The sequence below is a fragment of the Numenius arquata genome, chromosome 9 (assembly GCF_964106895.1).
Source record: "Numenius arquata chromosome 9, bNumArq3.hap1.1, whole genome shotgun sequence".
Taxonomy (NCBI): domain Eukaryota; kingdom Metazoa; phylum Chordata; class Aves; order Charadriiformes; family Scolopacidae; genus Numenius; species Numenius arquata.
Window position 1 is genome coordinate 30,851,383 of NC_133584.1, and position 20,923 is coordinate 30,872,305.

The window sequence follows — 20,923 nt, forward strand, 5'->3', positions numbered from 1 at the left end:
TTTCCTGCTGCTATGACATATTGTTAAATCAGTATGGATTTTTCCTTAATATGATAAATTCCTGGTGGGGACTTGGGGATTTGAGAATGCTGGCAGGAATTTGGGGATTGGATTGAGTTAACTATGACTTCAAGGAAAGTACAATTACTTACCCTTTTGGTAAAGTTAATCTGGGTAGTCACTTGCTTTGTTTACACTGACATTAAAGGGAAGCTTATAGATGTTACCCTTCAGAAACTATGAAACTTAGGGAGGATGTCAAAAGCTTTATGCAACATTCTATTTAGAGTGCTTAGACTTGCATCTAAACTTGATTTAAATCTTGCAGAATGCAAACACTATCCTAAACATTGTTTTCTGGTCAGCCACTGGATGTGGAAATGGAAATGAGTTTGAAAAAATTGGAATAGAACTGTTGGTAGCAATGCCTAGTTCAGTAGAAGTTAATATTTACTGAATGAAAATATGTTGTTTTGATGGGTCTTTGATCTGGTTTTACATGAACTCTTGCATATTGCATTGTATTACTCAAATGGTGGGTTTGGGGAACTGATACAGTTGCTTTTCTGACTGCCTTTACTGTGGAAGTTGGATCTGACAAGTAAAAAAACTTAAATTTAGTTACTTATTTGACACACAGACTCCTCTAGGTGTGCACATAGTCATGGTATTGAACTGTTATGACTCCTGTAAAGTTTCTGGTTTATACAATTGCCTCTGACTTAAACTTTACTGTAGTGGTTTAAGCTTGCTAATTTACCATTTGAGTTGAGAAGCACCATTTAGCCTGGAATAGATGACTTAATAAGATAGTTGCCAAAAAGTTTTTGAAAGATGACTTGTCAAACACTTGTCCTCTAAAAGCTGAATACAGTGGTGTTTAATAGCAGTATGTGAAAATACTTTTTTTTTTTTTTGGTAGTGTTTCTTGAACCGAGCTGGAAACTTTGCTTACCTACTGTGTCCTGTTCAGATGCTTGTGCTATGAGTGGCTTTTACAAAACCTGGTGAAGGCTGGACAAGCTATATATCAAATCAGCAGCCTCAATCCAGTTGAATAAGGCAGTTCAACAAAACCAGTTTAGTTAAGTGGCTACCGACGATCAGATACACTTAGAATTGTCCTCTGCTAATACACTGTAGCAGATCAGAAAAAAAATGGACAGCTGGACATTAGCATGAGGAATCACAAGAAAGTGTCAGGAAACAGTTTTCAGAAAAGAAAGGATTTATAGTTTTATAGTACAATGATAGAACATACTGCGTAAAACAAATTAAAGATATAGATCAGCTATGTAGTCAGTAACTGCACGCCAGCAGCTTAAATTAAAAAAACCCAAGTTTAGTGCCAGAAGCTTGAGCTGTTCTCTTAAAATTGAATTAAGTTGCTGCAGCAACAGCATTTAGGCAGTACCAATGTTTGGTGTAGAGATAAATGGTAGCTTTATTTCACATAGTTCATAGATATTCTCTTGGATTTAGAGTCTCTCTTCCTTTATCCCCTTGGAAGAAACATGTATCAGTGTCATTATCTAATGAGCTATGGTTGTACCTCATAAGTAAGGTATGCTGAAATTAATATAGTAAACCTTGGAAGTGAGAATGTTTTCTGTGCTTGCAGTGACCTCTATGGGCTGATTATTCTGAACTTTGATTAATGATGTGTGTAACTTGCCATATTTACTGGAACAGTACAGTGTGCATTTAGGACTACTATAAAAGTTAGAGAGGCTTGATTTCTGAAAACCTTGACAATACTGAAGCAGTTTGAGTACTGCTCTAGAAGGTCTAAGAAAGCTACATGTCAGAGTTTGAAATTTTAAGGTATGAGCCTGAATTTTATGCTTTTGGCAAATGTGAGAGTTTATGAACCAACCAAGAACAACTTCTGTTTGTTACACTATCATACTAGCTTAGCACTCTCAACAGTAGGTACCTCTAACACTTTGAAATATTTTTTTCCAAAGGATGAGTTCTGTTTAGAAATAATTTCTCATTCATATTTAGGTTCCAGATGTTGATACTTTATTTGGCTTCTATATCACCTTTGGTAAAAATGCCAAGGTAGATTTCTGTGAAATACATGGGTACTATAGGGAGTGCACTAGCCAAGATAAGAGGCTGTGAACTTAAGTTAGAGATTATTTTATTGGTCAGTGGTGGGAAATAACAAATTAGTTATGCAAAAGAAGGTAAAGATTAAAAATAGCCAAAGATCACAGGATTTTTGTAGTCCTGGGTATCTGTACTTCAAGGGGTGACTTCATACTCGCACAAGCAGTGTTGGTTGTGTGGTACTTCTAACATTTTGTTTTGAGGGCTTGGTTAACTCTTCTAGGGTGGATACCTTTCTTGTGGGGTGCAAACACTGTAATGCACTGCTTGATAGCTTTTAGTTTCCTAATGGACTTCTGAAAGATTCATGGTATAAGATATTTTGCAGTACTGAAGGATTTTACTAAAGGTCCTAAGAAGCATGTAACCTGTTATAATACACAGAGCTGCTGATTAAACTTGAAATTCTTGATGTTTGTAAAGACTTATGTGTTAGTTTAACCCTTCACCTATGTGAAACTACCTGGTTTAGAGTCTCTTAAGATCACCTGTGCATCAAAGTATGACTGTGTGACTGCTTCAATTTAGTGGCTACTTGGGTAACTGGCTGTTGCAACCTTCACTTAGTCCCCCATTTAAAAAAGGAATGGTAAGAGATGATACTATACTTTTCTATTTTGTGAATTGAGATATAACCATGCCTTTGATCTATAATGTACTTATATTACTAGTAGAACATCCTCTGAAACTTAGCTTTAAATTTGTTATATTTTTTGTATATACCTTTTCTGTGAACAACTCCTGTTATTAGGTGGCATCGCTTACTTTTATTTGCTATCCCCTATGCTACCTCATCCTCAGTGTGCTAGTCCTGTATGTAACTGGCATGCGGATGATTACTTTCAGTCTTTTTATCATTGCTGAATTGAAGGTGGATCTGAAATCCTTAGTTTGGAAGGGTTAATTCTATAAGTCCTTTGGAGTTCACAAAACATGAATAGTTCATGCACTGGCTAGTAAATTTTACTAAACTTTTCAGTGCTTGAAATTAGTAAGAGCTAGAATGACATGAAACTAATGTTTGATTCTTTCCTTTGAATTACTATGCAGTAAATGAAGTGCCAATGTAACTTTGTCTCTTCACTTAATGAAATTCTTTCTCCTAGCTTTGTACTCCATCATACTGTTCTGCGTCTTTCTGTGGATTCCCTTTGTGTATTTCTATTATGAAGAGAAGGAAGAAGATGATGGCAACACATGCTTAGTAAGTTCACTCTAGCAAATGCACCAGGCAGTGAAAAGACAAATGAATACAGGCAAGAATGATAGTCTAACTTGAATACTGCAGTGTAAATAGCATTTCTAAGTATTGCTACAATTCCTTTAAAATACTGAGACAGCTCTTGATAAGTCTGGCATAGTCTACTCTAAGCACTGTGATCTCACATGAAATGAAACTTTACTGAGATAACGAATTCATGGCTATATAGATTTTAATTACTTAAGCTTCCTACAAATTCCTTTGTCTGTGATTTCATATGCAGGAAGTTAAAACTTCTTACATGAGATTTTCCTTGGAATAGAAAACATATGAACAGGTTTTTAAAGACAGGAAGATTATACTGATTCTGAGATAGAAACTAAATTTGAGTACCTGCCATCTCGCAGCATTCGCAATTTTTCTTCAAGTAGGCAATAGTACTTTACCTGAAGCTAGCACTTGGTTATTTTTGTAATGCACTGAAGATTTTTGATATGCACAACATTCCAGAGAATACAATAAATGCATGCCAGTAAGGTTCTATCTTCTCAAATGAAAATACTTTTCTTAAAGAATCTTTTAGTCATTGATCATAATAATTTCCCCTCTATTCGGTTGCAACCTCAACATGATAAAAAAGACTTCTTATCATAGCCATAATATAAAGCATTGGTAATAAGAATTTTCTTTGAGTATATTTGCATGAAACGAATGTACCCTGGCTTCTGGCCACAGCTGCTCAAGTGTATAGTTTATAATAGAAGCATAATTCAGTGTAATTGTTCATAGTTCTCAAGCCATGAGATTCTTCAAGAATGTGTGCTTCTGACTTGTTTCTAAAGTGATTCATGTTTTCTGTGGAGCTTCTTTTGTAGAACACTTGTTATGCTAAGTATGCTTTGCCATAACCTGTTGGACAAATCCCTTTGGATTTATTTTATGTTAATATATTTTTTCTTTAATATACAGCAGGTTAAAACTGCACTCAAATATACTCTGGGATTCATCACAATTTGTGCAGTTCTTCTTTTAATTGGGTAAGTATTTATGGGTCGAACGTTAATGGGGATATACTAAATAGAACCCCAAACAGAACTTTGTCCTGTGCAAGATTAAAAAGGTGGATTATGGTCCACTCTATCTGTGTAATGAATATCTAGTTAATCTCTAATAGGGTTTAAATAACCTGAGAATTAGGTTATGTGAAAAGTAGGAGCTTAACTAGAAGCTAGAAAGGTTTTCTTAATTCTGGAGGTACTTGTGGTTCCAAGTTCTGCCTGTTTGTGCAGCGTGAATGTCCACTAAGGACATGATGGCTATGCCATTTATTTACCACTGTACTCATATCTCAGTTAAAATATTTGTGTTCTTCCTGTTTTCTGCCTCGATCGAATGCTTTCATGGACATCCCAAGACAGCTTTTAGGAACATGCATAGGTGTTATGTGCTTGGTACTTTCCTGAATGGAAGTGTTGTGTGAAGGATGTAAATATGTGTGAGGTTATACTTACTTGTCCCCTGTGTGATAAAGGTTTTGCTGGCATTTGTTGGAAAGGCAGATGTTACTGAAGTAGGTAGCTTGTTTGCAGCAAGTGCTATTACTCTGAAACTCCAAGCAGTATTACAAATTCAGTTGAAGATAACCATTAAGCATGACACGCACACCAGTAGTGAATGTTTCTAATGTATGCTGTATCATAAGCTTTTTAGCATTTTGACTGCAGCACTGAAATTGATAAAATTTACAAAATGTATGCTAAAATGATCTGTATTAAAGTACTGGAGTGTAAAGTAGAAACTAGAGTGAAATTAATGCTTCTAATCGTATACTACCTTATTGGAATATTGTTTCTAGTTTTGATAAACACTTAAGGTCCACTTCTAAGAAGTCTATTGTCCTTTCAATTGGAAGTAATGTGTTTGCTATTAGGAGAGAATAAGGGAGTGTGAGTTAGCTTAATCTTTATCCAGAAATATTACTAAAAGTTCTGGCAAAAGCTGGTTCTCTGACCGTTAGCTCACGTAATACGCATACATATACGTACTGTATATATCCAGTTTAGAAGGTTTATCATTATCTCTAGTAAGTGTCATCTGAATCCCTGGTAGCTGTAAGCATGTTTGTTCCTCTCTTACAGTGAGATGGAACTTGGTTTTTGACTTCCTAATTGTCCTCTGTGCTCTTAGGTTTGTTCTTTAAAGTCTTCACAACCTGTAAATTGCAGCAGTGTCCCTGATCCCCCTGACACTGCCACGCGAGGGTGAGACTGACCGGCAAAGCAGCCAGCTGCAGTGCTTGGGCTGAGACTGAGTTACTGAGCAGTGCTTCTCCATAGGTACAGATTTGAAATCCGCTGGCCTAAGCGGCAGGAGTATCTGCTGCAGGGAGGCAGGACTCCTGTAGATACTGATCAGGATTTTAGTATTTCTGGGTTCTGATCAGAACAATTTTTTTTTGCTGTTACATGTATGAGGTTGCTTTCTTTTAAGATGGTAATAATTAGCATCATTGTCATCCTAATGCCCTTGGAATGAAAAAACACCCTTGGTACTTAAGATGCTGCAAAGAATATAATTCTTGTCTGTCCCTCTAAGGGGAAACTACGAGACTGAACAGCTCAGTTTAGGAAGCAAATGAGGTAACTGCTGAAGAAAAATGTGAACTTTGGTTCTAGCATAGTTATATATATATATATCTTTAAAAAAAGCAGGTGTCTGAATGTTTATGTATGTGCTTGTTATGGAGAAGTTATTTGTCTTAGTCAGCTGTCTGCATAACAAGGGAAAACAAAAGCCTTCTAAGTGTGATAGGAAGGAGATAAATGTTGGAGCTGAAGGCTCAGCATGAGGGGCTCTACTGAATGTGGTAGTGAAGACCAGTCTTGCAGTACTGCCTATACCTGGCAGTAGCAGGAGACTTTCTGTGGTCAGGATCAGGCCAGCATTGAAACAGACTGGAATTGTATGTACTGGATTTAATTTTAGGAGGCTAGGCTTAATGGGCTAGAATAGTCATGCACACAGGTTACAAGAGCAAGAGGGATTGGAATATTTCCTGCTAAGTTCCTACAAATAGTCTGTCATCTTTGTGTGCTTACATGACTAGTGTCTCATATCAGGACCTCTGCTCTGATTAATTTAGCAAATAATCTGTGTAATTTAAACAGGTCAATAAATAGCCTGGTTCCTTTAAAGATAGCTCTACACAAGAAGTCCCTGCCTCTTTTCTGCAGTCCTCAAGGAAACCATAAAAGCTGGATTAACCTTGAATCTTAAGATCTTACTCTTACCTAGATGTTTACTTTGTCAAATAGATCTCTAGTGGAGCAATTTTGGGAAACATTATGTCTGGTTTGTGCCCGATGACCTTGGAGCTTTTTTTCTAAGTAGATAACACAGCTCAATGAGCAGTCTTCTATTGTCTAAATTGTTATCAGGAGTAGTATTTATACCTCCTGCTCTAGCTGTCTGTACATTGTCTCTTGCTGTGGCACTTAAATGCTCTGCACACAAATCACTTGATGCAAAGTATCATTAAAAACAAAGTACAGGACAAATATATACTGGGATATGCAGAACTAATATTTACATATAGTGCTTTCCCTTCTCAGAAATTAACAGTTTACCTTGAATATAGTTTATTTACTCTAGCTGCCGTGTGCTGGAGCCAAGGCACTTGAGATACTACAACCTACATTAAGGCACCCTTATACAGCAGTCTGGTTTGAAATAAAATATTTGCTTTTGAGGCTAATGAATATTTGGTTCTAAAAGGAATGATTCCCTGTCAGTATTTGAATTAAACTGATTACCTTTAAATTTTCTAGAACCATTAGCTTTAAAACAGCTATGATTATATGTCTAATTAGCCTATAAATAGTTATGCAAATTATATTATAGCAGAACACACTTTAAGATTTAAACTCATTTCATTAGTGTGTTGGAAATTGTTTTCCTAAGGGTGGTAGTTAATGATTCAAGGATCAAACTTGACCCATCCACACCTGTGTGTTGTTAGCCCTTCTGAAAGCTTATAGTTTTAAACTGCCTGTCTTGCATTTACTTTCCTTGTTCTGCAGTCTAGATATTGATCTAGATCTTAATCATGATATTCCCAGGATGTGTTTTAAACAGCACAGCAGTTTGCTTCTATTTCTAAAATGACTTCAGTTAATTTCTTTTGTGTCCAGAACTCCAAGTGGAGTTCATCACAGCTGAGCTGCTCTCTTTGCATTAACTAAATTCTCAGCTACACCTTTAAAACCATGTGCTGATGCTTGTGCTCTGTTTCACTTGCTCCCAGTGGGCTGCCTTGTATTGCATGGCAGTGATGACACACGAATGGAGTTATTTAGCATGGAAACTTATCATTCTGTGGATGGCTCCTGTGGCCCTCAGGCTGTGTTGACCATTAGTGAACATAGCAAAATAGCCAAGACTTTTGTCAAATATCTTCTTGCTTAGCGTGCATGAAGAATAGGCTTGAACTGCTGTTTGCTGTGCTGGTGCAATAGATGGGCTCAGTTTTGGAGATCTTTGAGGAGTGTGGGCTGGATGCAGGTCTGTAGATCGCTATGTTTGGTAACTCTGTCTTGTTCTTCTTCTGGCCTGTTAAGCTAGAGGCCAGCCACGTGTACAAGCTGGCTAGCTAGTTTGCTGCTAGTTGAGGGACCCTGTTCACAAGGGGAAATTAAGATTCCTGCTTGCTTGGGACTAAAATGTGTGAATTTGTGGCTCCTGCATTCTTTTCTGAGGCCCTTGGTGCATGGAACTTGAGCAAGAGCAGAATCAGATGTCCATCTCCTTCAGTTGGGTTTTAGCTGAGTACTAATTGAGGACAATGTACAGTGTGGTAATTTGGCTTCTGTTCTGATTAGTGTCCTTTGACAGTGTGGTTGTAAGTAGTCTCAGTAAAAAAAAAAAAAAAATATATGCTCTTGAAGGCAGGGTGGAGGGAAGGCAAGCAAATTATGAATATCCTAAGATATTACTCCATCTCATTTGTTCCCTGCATGTGGTCCACAGCAGATTCACACTGGTGCTAAAATAAAAGGGCTTGAGCTCACTTAGTTTCTCAGAGTCTCCTATTGTAAACCTTTCTAGCAAATAAACCTGCAGTTGTTTGTGTTGCTATCTCTTGTAAGTAGAAATTCTGCCTACTATTGTTTTAGTACTTGATTTTTTTGCCTGGATGCTATTTTACAGAATGAATTACTTCTAAAGGCAGATATCAGAACAAAATCTAAAGTCAGCAAGCATGTATCAGCTTTAGTAAATGCTAGCCTTAATCTACCTCTTGCACAGTCAAGAAGCAAAAAATCAAACTCTTTTGAAAGTTAAGATTTTAACTTTTAAAATTTAACTTTGTTTGCAGAGTACTGTTTTGGTTTTGATGTGAAATTTGTAAGTGCATGCAGTTAGTTTAGCTCTAACCTTTGAAACACATGCTTATGCCCTGTTCTTGAAGTTTGAAACATAGTCCTGGAAGATGCATATTTGTTATTCCTTTGTTCACTGGGACTTGAAGCAGAGATCTAATTATGTACTTTCTTAGAGAAGTCTAAAAGGTACCTGTGAGCATTCTTTATGGAGGTTGGTTTGGGTCCTCACATTCTTTACCCAAAATGTTTCTCTTCACATCTGACTTCCTGGTGCCTTGTAGGCATTCTGTTTCCTGTCTGGAAGCTATGGTTTCAGATTGGTATGGAGGTACTGTTTTTCCAGCTGTTACAGAACTGGCTGTTTTGTCTGTGGATATGCTGAGGAGTTACTCTTATTATTGTACTGTAGATAGGGAGAGTGACAGCAGGAAGCTATCAGCTAGGCAACTGTTCTACCTGACTTCCTTCTGAGCACTCTCTGCTAGTCTCTGCTTATTGGAAGATCAAAAATATTTAATGATCTTCTCTGCAGTTCTCTGGGCCAACTATAGAACCAAGAATGGAATGCAGAAGATCGGATATTATTATACTCGTAATAATGGAAGATAAATGTCTCTTTAATTAATGCTCGGTGTGGGAATCATTAATTATTTTATTCTAGCTTCCAGAAGTGTGGATTTGTAAGAGAATCTGTCTCAATTGATGCTTAAAGTCTTTTTGCTCCTCTGCATATGAGTCAAACCAGGATAGTAAATCAGATTAATACATCTTTTAATGATGCTTGAGTGCTGGGTCCTTACCTCTGTTAGTACTGCTAAATAGAAAATTACTTGTACATTGGCCTCAGACCTGACTGCATACATGTACACATGTACTCTGCTGGTCTAAACAAAGCATCTGAAGGAATGTGAATTAAATTAAACATTGCCTTCAGAATTTTTTAAATGTAACATCATACAATTTTTCTTCAGGAGCAAGGGGGTTTCTATTTCCTTGAAAGTAGAATTTTTTAAAAATATTTGACTAATTAGGGTAAGTGAGACCTTTTTTGCTTTGTTACAGTGCTTTTGTTCCTTTGGATATTCCCAACAAGAAAAACTCCACAGAATGGGAGAAAGTGAAGCTCTTGTTTGAAGAATTTGGAAGTAGTCGTAAGTTTGGGATTTGTTCTGAGCTTTGCGTAACTTGCTACTAACTTATTTTGGCACACTTGTCATTGATTGAACAAGACAACTAACTTTCTTGGTGACAGTTTTCTAACTTTAGCTGCTCACCTACACTAAATCTTTTCAATAAGTTGTTGTGTTTCTGTTCAGGAAAAAAAACCAAAAACAATCCAGAATCGTCTTTAAAGTACAGAGAGGAGACGCTGGTAGTGTCTGCTTTCAGTACAGTCCCCATTTGACAACAAGGATTCCAGTGTTGTGTCCTATGATGTTAATGGTGGGGAGGGAAAGGTACTTTTTTCCATGGGGTCTTCTGTTACTTGGATACCTTAAAATCAGTGAACTTCAGTATGGTGTGTATCTTGTATAACAGTTTTTGTGTGCTTACCTTATTAAACATGATACTACTGTTCACTGTAAGAACAAGACTATTTCATAAGTGGCTTTGACTATTTAGACAGGAAAATCCTATGGGTGTTAAGATTTTTTCCTTTGTTCTCATAGTATTGACCTTTGCTAAATTTTTTTTGTTTACAGTTGTTATTCTTCTTTATGCAGCAGCTATAAAGAACTATTGTGAAGGCCAAACTCCATGAAGTTGTATTTTACCTTTACCTTACACAGTTCATGTATTTAGCCAAAGTGTTTTCATAGCAAAGGTGTGAAGGAAGTTTTATATGTAAGCTGAAGCAGACTTGGTATCACTTTCCAGATGTACCAGAAAACTGGTAACTAAAAGTTATCTAACAAGCATTCATCCAAATGCATAAGTACTCTAATATTTGTGCCTGATTCTTGCTATAAATCAAGATATTGGCTTCTGTCTGAATGTTTTAGACTATAGTGCTATGAGCCTTGGTAAAGTCACATTCTGTATTATTCTAGGCATTTTGTACTGATTAGAAGTTCCTTGCAATGACGCTTGTCAGTACTTGGTGCATCCCTTCAGGGACCATCAGCTCTGTCCAGTTTGCTAAAGTATTCTCTAACATGATTCTCTCCCACCGAGGATACGTTGTCTTTCCAGCCTTTTGCCCTGTTGTCTTGGACCTGGGTTTCCTGAAGTCTGATCTTGCTGGTAAAGACTGAGGTAAAGACGACATTCAGTACCTTGGCCCTTTCCATGACCTGCGTCACCAGGGCCACTCAGTAGCAGACCCACACTTTGCCTTGTTTTCCTCGTCACTTACGTACTTGAAGAAGCCATTCTTGTTGCCTTTGACATTCTTGCAGAGTCTTTCATCATAGCACATGCTGTGCTGTAAGCTGTGCTTGCAAGCGTAGGAGATGAGGAGGACGAGTCCATAGCTTTTTCAGAATTTTGGCTGCCTAGTGATTTGTTTCTCTTGCTTCGCAAGGATTCTATCTGACAGCATAGAATAAAATGCTTCTTAAACTGCTTGTATGGGTAGTGACAATAGTTGAGCTGAGAGGTAAGCTAATTTTTCTAAGCTACCTTGATATGGCTGTCAATTAAATATTCAGCTCTGTACATGTCCTTGATATGGAAGTATACTATAGCTAATGCTCATTTCTAGGAAAGCTTAATCATTAAGGTGCTGGGTTGGGATGTGGAATCTTGGTTTTGACTTCTTACTCTGCCAACATTCTCTTGTGACTTTTAATTTCATAGGAAAGTTCAGACTGAAGAGACCGTAGGTCATCTAGTCCAATCTCCTGCACAAAGAAGGATGCAGTAAGGTCAGAACAGGTTGCTCAGGGCGTTGTGAACTAGCTCTTGAGAAGCCTCTAAGGATGGAGACTTGAATCTCATGGTGAAACAAAGTTTCTGCTCTTACCAAGTGTGGGTATACACACTGTCACCCACTGTCACACACCCAACTGCTGTGCACTGTTGAAGAGCCTGGTCTCTCCCTCTGACAAGCAGGCAGTCTATATTAGGTCTCTCCAAAGCTGTCTGATCCAGGCTGAACAAGTTCCCTCAACTTCTCTGCCCTTAACTTGCTCAGATTTATCTATCTTGCCTGTAGTGGGGCCTCAAAACTGGTTGCAGTATTCCCTGTATGGTCCCTTCCCTTAATAGATGGGTATGCTCTGGTTGATCCAGCCCATGGTGCTGTCTGATTCCTGTGCTGCCAGGGCACACTGCCTTATCTTCAGTGTGCTGTCTGCCCAGACCCCCAGGGTTTTGTAGAGCTGCTCCCCAGCCAGCAAGTCCCAGTTGGTATTGTTGCAAAAGGTTCTTTCATGTTTCAGATGCTGGAGAAATGAGGACAAAATTCTTGCCTGTTAGCTTTACTTGTACATGTTGCCCTGTTTTTGTATTAGCTTATCCTTTTGCCTTTCCGCAGTTAACCCAAGAAATGCAAAGATCTTAATTTTGGATGGTTATAATCCCACTAGAGACTGAACTGACATAGAACAAAAGGAATACAAACTCATCCACTGAGGCAGAGCCTGATAATATACTTCTAGTATAAAACTATCAATTTTTCAGCCAGTTAGTTTCTTAATGTTGATATTAAATGCTGCTTTCAAATATATGTGCAGGAGGATCATCAAATATGGTGTTTAAGTACATTGTGTGATACGTTAGAAACAGAGGTCACTTATGTGTGAGGCTTTCCCTATAAACCTCAGAATATAGGTAAAACTTTTGCAAGTACTAAAGGGAGTTTTTTCTGCTTTTAAATATAGCTATAGTAGTTGAAATTTATAACATATTGCTGTTAGCTTTGGGCAAGTTGTTTGATATTATCTAGTAAAAATAACAAAGGATAGATTTGAGCTGTGAAGTTGGATTTGCTTGTTGGGTTGGGTTTTGGTATTTTTGGAAGGAGACCTGTAGGGTTGGTCAGAAGAAAGATGCAGTTTCTCATAGAAGATAACTATAACAGAATTTCTCAGTTTGTGAATGCTTGATGCTATCTTCAGGAAAAGAATGGAAACTGGCTAATTCTGTGTGAAGGGGAATAAAAGTTACTGTTCTCTAAAGGTTACTGTTCTCTAAATTCTTGAATTAACTAGAGGGGGGAGGACATGGGGAGAACATTAAATAGTAGCTTAGTTATTATGACTGGATGCAAACATGAAATTGATTCTTTAAACTGAATTTCTATTTTATCATGGAAACATAGTAGCTATTATTTAACAAAAGAAGCTTTTTGTATGATGTTCTTCAGAGTGAGGTTAGGGACAGGGCTGTTGTGAAAAAATACGCGTGAGGATTCGGGGAGTTTGCCTGAGTTTGGTGATACTTTTCTTCTACTATCCCTTTTTGTTTTTAGAGTGGTAATAAGGCTACAGTGACTCCTCAGTCACCTCACCTTTTTCCCAGTTTGTATATCTGGATGTACACAGTCTGAGTGAAGGAAAGCCCACAGCCTGAAGGATGTATGCTTGCCTAATTCTCTGGATAGTGCTTTATTATGAGAAATCAGGAGATAACAAACAAAACAATGTATAAATTGTGAAAATTACCACATCACCCTGTGGAGGCCAGAAAGTCTTAAGCAGGCCTTAGACAGCCATGGGGGCAAGTTCATTAGTAGCTATTTAACCATTTGTCTAAATGCAGCATCTGTGAACTTGGAGCAATGGGGAAATGGCTGTCCTGCTTCTTGCAGTATTGGAGGAGGATCTATGCTGACAAAATAATGTGGTAGTAGGTGAATTTTTCATCTGAGTTGTGGCTGGTAACTATGGCTCAATTTTTTTCTTCACTCTAATGAACTTAAGTATCTTTAGGACACCAATTCAGGAATAAATGTTCTTCTACTGTAGGAATTTTCAACAGGCTTTTCTTTCTTTTGCAGATGGCCTGACTGCTCTTTCGTTTTCCATTAGTTCCTTGACTGTGATTGGGATGTTGGCAGCTATCACTTACACAGTAAGTTCTTTTGCAAGTGCTTCAGCTCTTTGCATTCATGATACTTGCAGTTATCACAGACTAAACCTGTACAGAAAATGGTCATGTTAAGTAGCTTCAACTGTGTCTCCTAGCTTTGGATTTTCATGGTTTCAACACTTAGTTCTTCTAAGTTCTTGGAATGAGAGGAATAAATTTTTACTGCAAGTTTAAGAGCCACTCTTTCAGTACTTGGGCACAGATCAGACTTAATTTCAATGTGTTTCTGCAAGGGGATGTCACATGATTCCTTATGGCTAGTAACACACATTCCCTGCCTCCTCCTGGTTTTAGGCCTCTGTCTCTTTGTCCATCCAGCAGTGGAGAACTAAATATTTCTTTTTCTTTATTCATTGAACTATGGCATAACTTAAACTTGGTCTGGTCAGTCTATAATACTGAATTTAACCTTTACTGTGACTTTTCTACATTGATGTTTTTATCTTTACAAAGCTTTACAATGAAAAGTCTGGCAGAATAACTTGGTTTGTACAGATATATGCAAAATGTTCTTAATCGTAGCTGTCCCTTCGTAAAAGGCTGTTATTCATTCAATAAATGAAAAAGCAATGTCTTTAACGAAGCGTTGCTTCTCAGTTCTGTATTTCTAGAATTTAAGGGTAGATATCAGTGCCTGTTTTAGGTATGAAGAATCTGAGGCATCTGCTGTGATGTGTTCCTTAAAATAAGAATAACTAAAAAGTTAAAAGCAAATAGTCTCTAACTGTTTAGAGGCTTATTTGCTAAAGCCTAGGGAATAGTCTTGTTAGGCCTAGACATGCAACTAAACTGCTGCAGTTCTTCCTGTAGCTTAGAAGGTTTCAAAGTGTTCGTTCTGTAACTGATTGTAAACCATATGATTAAGGCTGTGTTAGTTCAACTGCTTGACTCTTCTATGCAAATGAAAAGGAACAATTTTAACTTGTAGCTTTTTTTATTGCTTGCAACTCTACTTCATATGATGGCTTATTCTATGCATGTTTTGTATGGCAAGTGGCAATTGAATATTTTGGTCAACATTTGATGTTGATGTGGCCACTTGCTTTTCCCGTCCGTTCTATTTCTTCAGTCCCTGAGTAATCAGCCTGTTTGTAATGTATTAACTTGTCATCAAGGTAAAATTTTGCAACAAAGACGAAGCTTTAAAGCTGAAGTTAACTGCAGACAAAGCTTTAAAACTTCTGAGAAGTCAGTGTTTTCCTGATAGGTTTTAACCTTTAAAGTCATGTCATGTGAAAACAGCTTTCTTTTCCAAGCAGAGAAGCCTGCAATCTGGCTCTAATACAGTGCAGTTGTTCCCATGTAGCTTTGCTAGTGAACTCTTAAGTGGGTTTGTAACAACAGCTCATGCAGTAAGTTATTTGGAAGCATCGCTAGCCAAGGAGTTGTTCTGTGGTAGCCTGTTGTCAGGCAAGTGATAAATGGATAAAATTATTGTAGAAAAATGATATGTGAAAGAGGGAAGAGTGTTTTAGCCATAACTGCATAAGGGGGTAAAGTGCCTGCTAAATACTACATTTAGACTCTTAAAACTAAATTGAGTAACAAGCACAGCTGATGATTTTCTCTTTGTACTAGTGACTTTGGCTGTTGTAAGTTACAGCAGGATTATGGGAAGCAATTTAGTACAGGTTCTTATGTGGCTGTGTCAATACACTGACAGCATGGTGGTCACCAAGCTCTGTGCAGTGGGTAGGAGAGCACTCTGGGGGATCAGCTAGTAGGTGTCTCAGTCAATGGGGCTGAGAGCAATTCAGTTCACTTAAATGCTTTAACCTGAATCGTAAATTTTATTACTTTAAGCCTTTTTCTGACTGACTTGTGTCACTAAATCCTTCAGGCTATATTGCTGACATCTAGATCGTGTGCTGGTCAAAAAACATGGAGACCTTTGCTTAGCCTGTAATAACATGACAGCTTTTAAATTTGTTTCACTTAATTATGGAGGGAAAGATTAATCTGGTGTTCAGTTACATTACTGCAGAGCGCATGTAGTGGTTTTAACCTGCATGAGACTAATATTACGCACAAACTCATTAGCTGGGAGAACAGCCTTAGTGTTTCTTCCAAACAGCTACCCAGGTATGGTTTTTATAACTGTTAGTGAACATCCATAAACATCTAAAATGCAAGATTTGTTTTATTTTGCACAAATTTATTGCTGACTGAAATGTAAACAATGTTTGAAAAAAAACCCAAAACATTTGGAAGTTTTGTCAATTTATTGCTAATATTCCCTACTTCTGATGTTATTTCCCTATTTATTTCTGAGCACAGACTGTTTGTAGATACCATTCATCCTGAATATCACAATATGCTTCTGCCCTCAAAACTATCTGAACCTGGAAATATGTGACTTCCATTTAATTTCCAAAACTTCAGTGTGCTGTGTCTGTGGATTACCAGATAAAGACAGTACCTCTGTCCTCAATATTGTTGCCTTAGTCTTACTGTATTTGGGACTTGTACAAGCACTGGGTGGTAAATGAGGTGAAGCATCAAAGCATGATAACTAAAGTAGCCTTCTCTGAATACCTTAATTTTAGATTAAGATTTTAGACTAATTTGTTGCTTTGAAAGCTTCAACCAAGCTGTCCATGCAAATGCCTGGAGCATGGAATTGCTATTTCTTTTGTTTTTAATTGCTGAATTTGATCCTTCTGAAATTATCCGTTTTGTTTTACAGTAGGCGTTAAGACAAGGTAGGAGAAATGGAGGAGCTATTTGACAGAAGTTTTGGGGATGAGCTCACATGGGAGGTGGTTGTCCACCTCTGATAGGAGTGTTTAGTGTGTTTATCACTCTTTGCAGGTGATTATGGAATCTTAGGCTGAAACAATGAGCTGGCTTTGATACGTGGATGGACTGAGGTACAAATGTGTCACAGACAGTGGAAAAACTTTTATTAGAAGGTCTGTGTTCTCAAAGTTGGAGCAGGAACAGATTATTTTTTTGTGCTCTAATGCTTTCATAACACTTTGCCCACTGCCAGTGATGGTCAGGCTTCCATACGTAAGCAATTCCCACCTGTAGCAGCATGAGCAGTGCTGTTCTCATGGTCTGAAGAGTGAATTGCGAGTGTGACCTCGGCAGCATATGGATGACATGTACCTGCATCCCAGTTTCTGTTGTGGCCTGGGCTTTTCCTAGTGGTAGGGCTTCATGCAGAAGTTCCTATGCTGTCATGCTTGCTAAGCTTCAGGGCGAAGCTGGCCCAGAGTACTGCTGCTCAGTCTCTGCCATTTTGGATTACTCTGCTCCCTGTATTTGGGAGGACAAGCATGATTCTGGAAGGAGTAACTTTTTTCTTTTGGTAACTTCTTCCTCCTTTGTGTTGTGGATTTTGTTTTGCTATCTTCGTCTTGTATTGAAAAAAAAATCACCTCTAGACAAAACAAAGGCATGAGGTGCATGGGCAAGTCTTGAGGCATTCTCTGTAATGCTTGCCTCTGACTTCAGATGTCAGTCAAACAAGTAGTTAGGCTCCTGCATTTTTCAGCCTTCTGCATGCCTAGCAAACTGTTTGTCCCAGTTTCTAGAAGTGGGAGGCCTTTGTGCTAAGTCATTAAACCACTGTTTGATAATCAGTGGTAGATTATTTTTTTTTTTAAGCACAAAAAGAACACCTTTATATGAGGGTGAACACAAGAACAAAGACACCTACTTCAAAATTTTCCACAAACACTTAGTAGATGATGGGGGGAGGGAAAAAGAATATATGAGGACAAAATGTGTGGTATGAGTTCCCTTGTCTCTGAATAGAGGTGATCTCAGATCTTTGGTTTATACTAGTTAAAGAGTTGAAGGTTTGTAGTACAGACATAACTGAATTTTTGGCATTCCACTGACTTCTGAAAATCCTCATGGCCGGTGTTGCAATTGTATTGTTTTTAACACTGGCAATAAAGGGAAGCTTCTGTATACTCATATTCACCTTCTTACTCTAAAGAAAAAAATTATTCTAAATGAACATCTAATGAAGATTGTATTGTAATAGGTGATACTTTCATACCTAATTAAGAATGGTTTTACATTGAATGCCTACCACTAACACAAAATACTAAAAGCAAATGGGAATGCTGTGCCTGTACTGACTGCAGCTGACTGATTTAATCTTAAAACCTTATTTGTCGAAGAGTACAATGAAACAGATGAATCAAGTGATTCTAAGTTGCTTGGAGTACAAATTATCCATTCTACAATTAGTCAAATGTATGTTAACAGTTCTGCTTTTTGTGGCCTTCAGTGTGAAGAATTAATTAGGCTCTTCTAAAGTTGCACTTCTGCTTTGTGCCAATACACAATACTGTGAGATGCTGGGGAAATGAGGCTTTGGCACTGGCAGCAGGCAGCCTTTGAATTTGAGTAGATACTGAGAGCAAAAGCTCACTTCTGTGTGTGTGCGCTCCTTGGTTTTCTCTATTCTCTCTGCTTCAACAGGAGAAGGGATGCAGGGGGGGTGTTCTTCAGATTGTAAATGGCTACAGCTTAAATTATGGAATTTACAGTGACTAATCCAGCTAAAATTTGCGGTGGTTTTTTTTTTTTTTTGAAGGAGTATTACCAGCATCGATCCAGTGGTCTGGGCCTCTCTTAAGGCCCAGGTTGTTCTAATGTGTTGCTCTGAAGTAAGCTATTCATGCAACAAAGAACAGACTTCTTATCAGACCACACAATATTGTAGCATTTGGTATGATATGGGGGTAGGGTGGAAGGGGGGCAACACAAATGGAAGCATCGTGCTGGACCAGCGTTGCTGACAGCTGAGGACTTGTGTTACTGAGTATGGTAGAAAGGTAGATAAAATTATAGTTCAATGTGGTTGTCATTAGATTAGCCTGCTACTTTTCATTCTCTATGGCTTCAAACATCAAAATTCAGTCAGTAAATTTGACCTAATGATACATACAGAGAAGAGCTTCTCTCATGGTTTGGGGAAAAATAAAGACTTTTGCTGCCAAGTTGTGAGTTTCTCTGCAGTTTGTGAATGGGATAGCATGAAATTCACTGTTAAAGCTGAAGACGTTAAAGAGATAAAACTTACTTGGTATGGAAAATTCCTGAGTTCCTCAATTTCTGTGAAATACTAGCATATAAATTTGGGGAGGGATTAGTAATATATATATTGAACCTGAAAGCATCTCATCCCTGAAGGTGAATCTCTGGGAGGGTACTAACATAGAAATTACCAGCTTAAGGAGTTAAAGTAAAAGTTGCTTCTCCCAGGGAAGGTCCGGGCTTCCTCAAAACTACTTTCAGTGATGACTTAATACAGAAGGTGGTGTATGTTTTTGCAGATGCTCTTGGTTAAAAGCAAGAATTATTGCAAGAACTTGATTTGAATTCAAGTTTTTTGCTTTCTAGGAAATATCTTCAGGAGTCAACAGCTAATATTTGAATAAAGGAGCAAATTAAGTGTTTTATGGCATTTCTTAACACCATGTCATTCAAATGAAAATACAATGAGATGCAAGGAAGATGACTGAGGAAGAGTAAAAGGAGTGTTGAGAGAGAATCTCGGATCTTCATTCCACACTTTAAGTGGAAAATAAATTGGCTTGTTCTGTTTGACTTTCCATGTGATGACATTTGGGACAGTCCTGGAGAATGTGGAAGTGTGGCTTCTCTGGACCTGTAACAGTGTCTGGCTGTGGGGTTCTCGAGTCTGAACCTCTTCCAGTAGTGTTAGCCTTCTGTAGGAAAACCAGAGCTTCTCTAACACTTGATTGCAAAGGGAGATAGATGAAAGGTGTCCGGCGTGAGGCTAAACACTTTGAGGATGGTCTATAAGAATAAGCTAGAGCAGACATCTTTGTATTTGACAAGTCCTTCAGCTTCTTAAAAGTTCTATAACAGTAAATTCTCAAATTGCCTCTTACATTTGCTCTATAAACTTATGTTTCTGGTTTTTACTATAGCCATTCCCCTGCAGTTTCTCTTCCTAAGGTACTTGTTTAATAAGGAGGTAGGCAGAGAACTGAATTGTCCAAATTTTCCAAAAACTTAAAACTTTTTACGGGGTGTGGCAAACTTGCAGTGCAAAGCCCTGCTGCTACTGACCTTGGGCTTTAGACTGATATCTTTCCATGTCTATAAATGTGAAATATAAGAAGAAAATGATAGGGCTGCAGTGCGTGGTTTGAAACAGTTTCACAGATAATGTATTTTGCATTTATTCTTTCATTAATGTATTTTGCATTGAAATGGTTTTACATTGCCTTAGGTATTAATACAATAGTTGTTGTCAGCTCCAGGTTGCTATTTGAATTCAAGGCAGAATAACATATTACTCACACAATGATAGGCAGATTAACTTTTGAGTGATCTTGTGCATCTCATTTAGCATGTCCTTGAAGGATGATTGTAATTGGCTCTGTAATTTTTCCAAAATATTTAATAAGCATAGTTTGATTTCTTATGAAACTGCAAAGTGATCCTTTTTCCTCCATCCTGAACAAGGAGATGTTAAAGCTCAGTTTCTCTACTGACAAATTTAATGACCTTTTCACACCTGATTTTTGGCCAGAGTGTGATTTACTTTTCTTGCAGTTGACTTTTTTTAACAGCCAAAAAGCTTAAAGCCTTTTATAATCTTTCTAACCTTAAAATCAGTCATTTGCTACTGATTTTTCTTTTAAGTAGACACCAAACAGTTATTGAGAAATCTACAAGTTAGTAGCATTCATCATCATTACCACTTAATCACTTCAATGTCAATTCTTAACTATAAAAGAAATGTAGTTATTTGATTATACTCGCTTCTCCGTGAAGCAGTAAATAACAGAAATAGCAAACCCATTTGAGTGTTCTTTGTTTTAACAGCCTGATTGCTACTGCAATCTTGGAGAACTGTAGATATTAAGCTGCCGGATCAATGATAGTTTTGTACTTCATTTAGAGTTGTAACTTGAAAGGAGGTTAATCTTTTGGTTGTTAATGCTCTTCCAAACCTGATGGAGCAATGCAGAAGATGGCAACTGGCATAATAGTTATGTTCAATATTACAGCTGAGTCAGAATTGACTTTTTACAGAAGATATGTCCAGCAAGCACAAGCTTGCACAGCGGAACAACATACTGTAGTATAGAGGCTGTTAGACTTGGTTTTTGCGTCTTACAAACCTTGCTTGCATTGTCTGCTTAAACATTGATAAATGAGATAATCTTTGAATATTGATGGTGGAGAGGAAACA

General features: G+C 37.7%; 1 protein-coding gene across 1 annotated transcript in view; it reads left to right on the forward strand.

Moving 5' to 3' along the window:
• LMBRD1 (LMBR1 domain containing 1) overlaps nt 1–20,923 on the forward strand; it is a 78,159-nt gene that overhangs the window by 15,573 nt on the left and 41,663 nt on the right. Inside the window, exons 4-7 of the mRNA XM_074153492.1 lie at nt 3,222–3,319; nt 4,286–4,353; nt 9,760–9,848; nt 13,640–13,713. Coding sequence (XP_074009593.1) covers nt 3,222–3,319; nt 4,286–4,353; nt 9,760–9,848; nt 13,640–13,713 — 329 coding nt within the window. The remainder of the gene's footprint in view (nt 1–3,221; nt 3,320–4,285; nt 4,354–9,759; nt 9,849–13,639; nt 13,714–20,923) is intronic.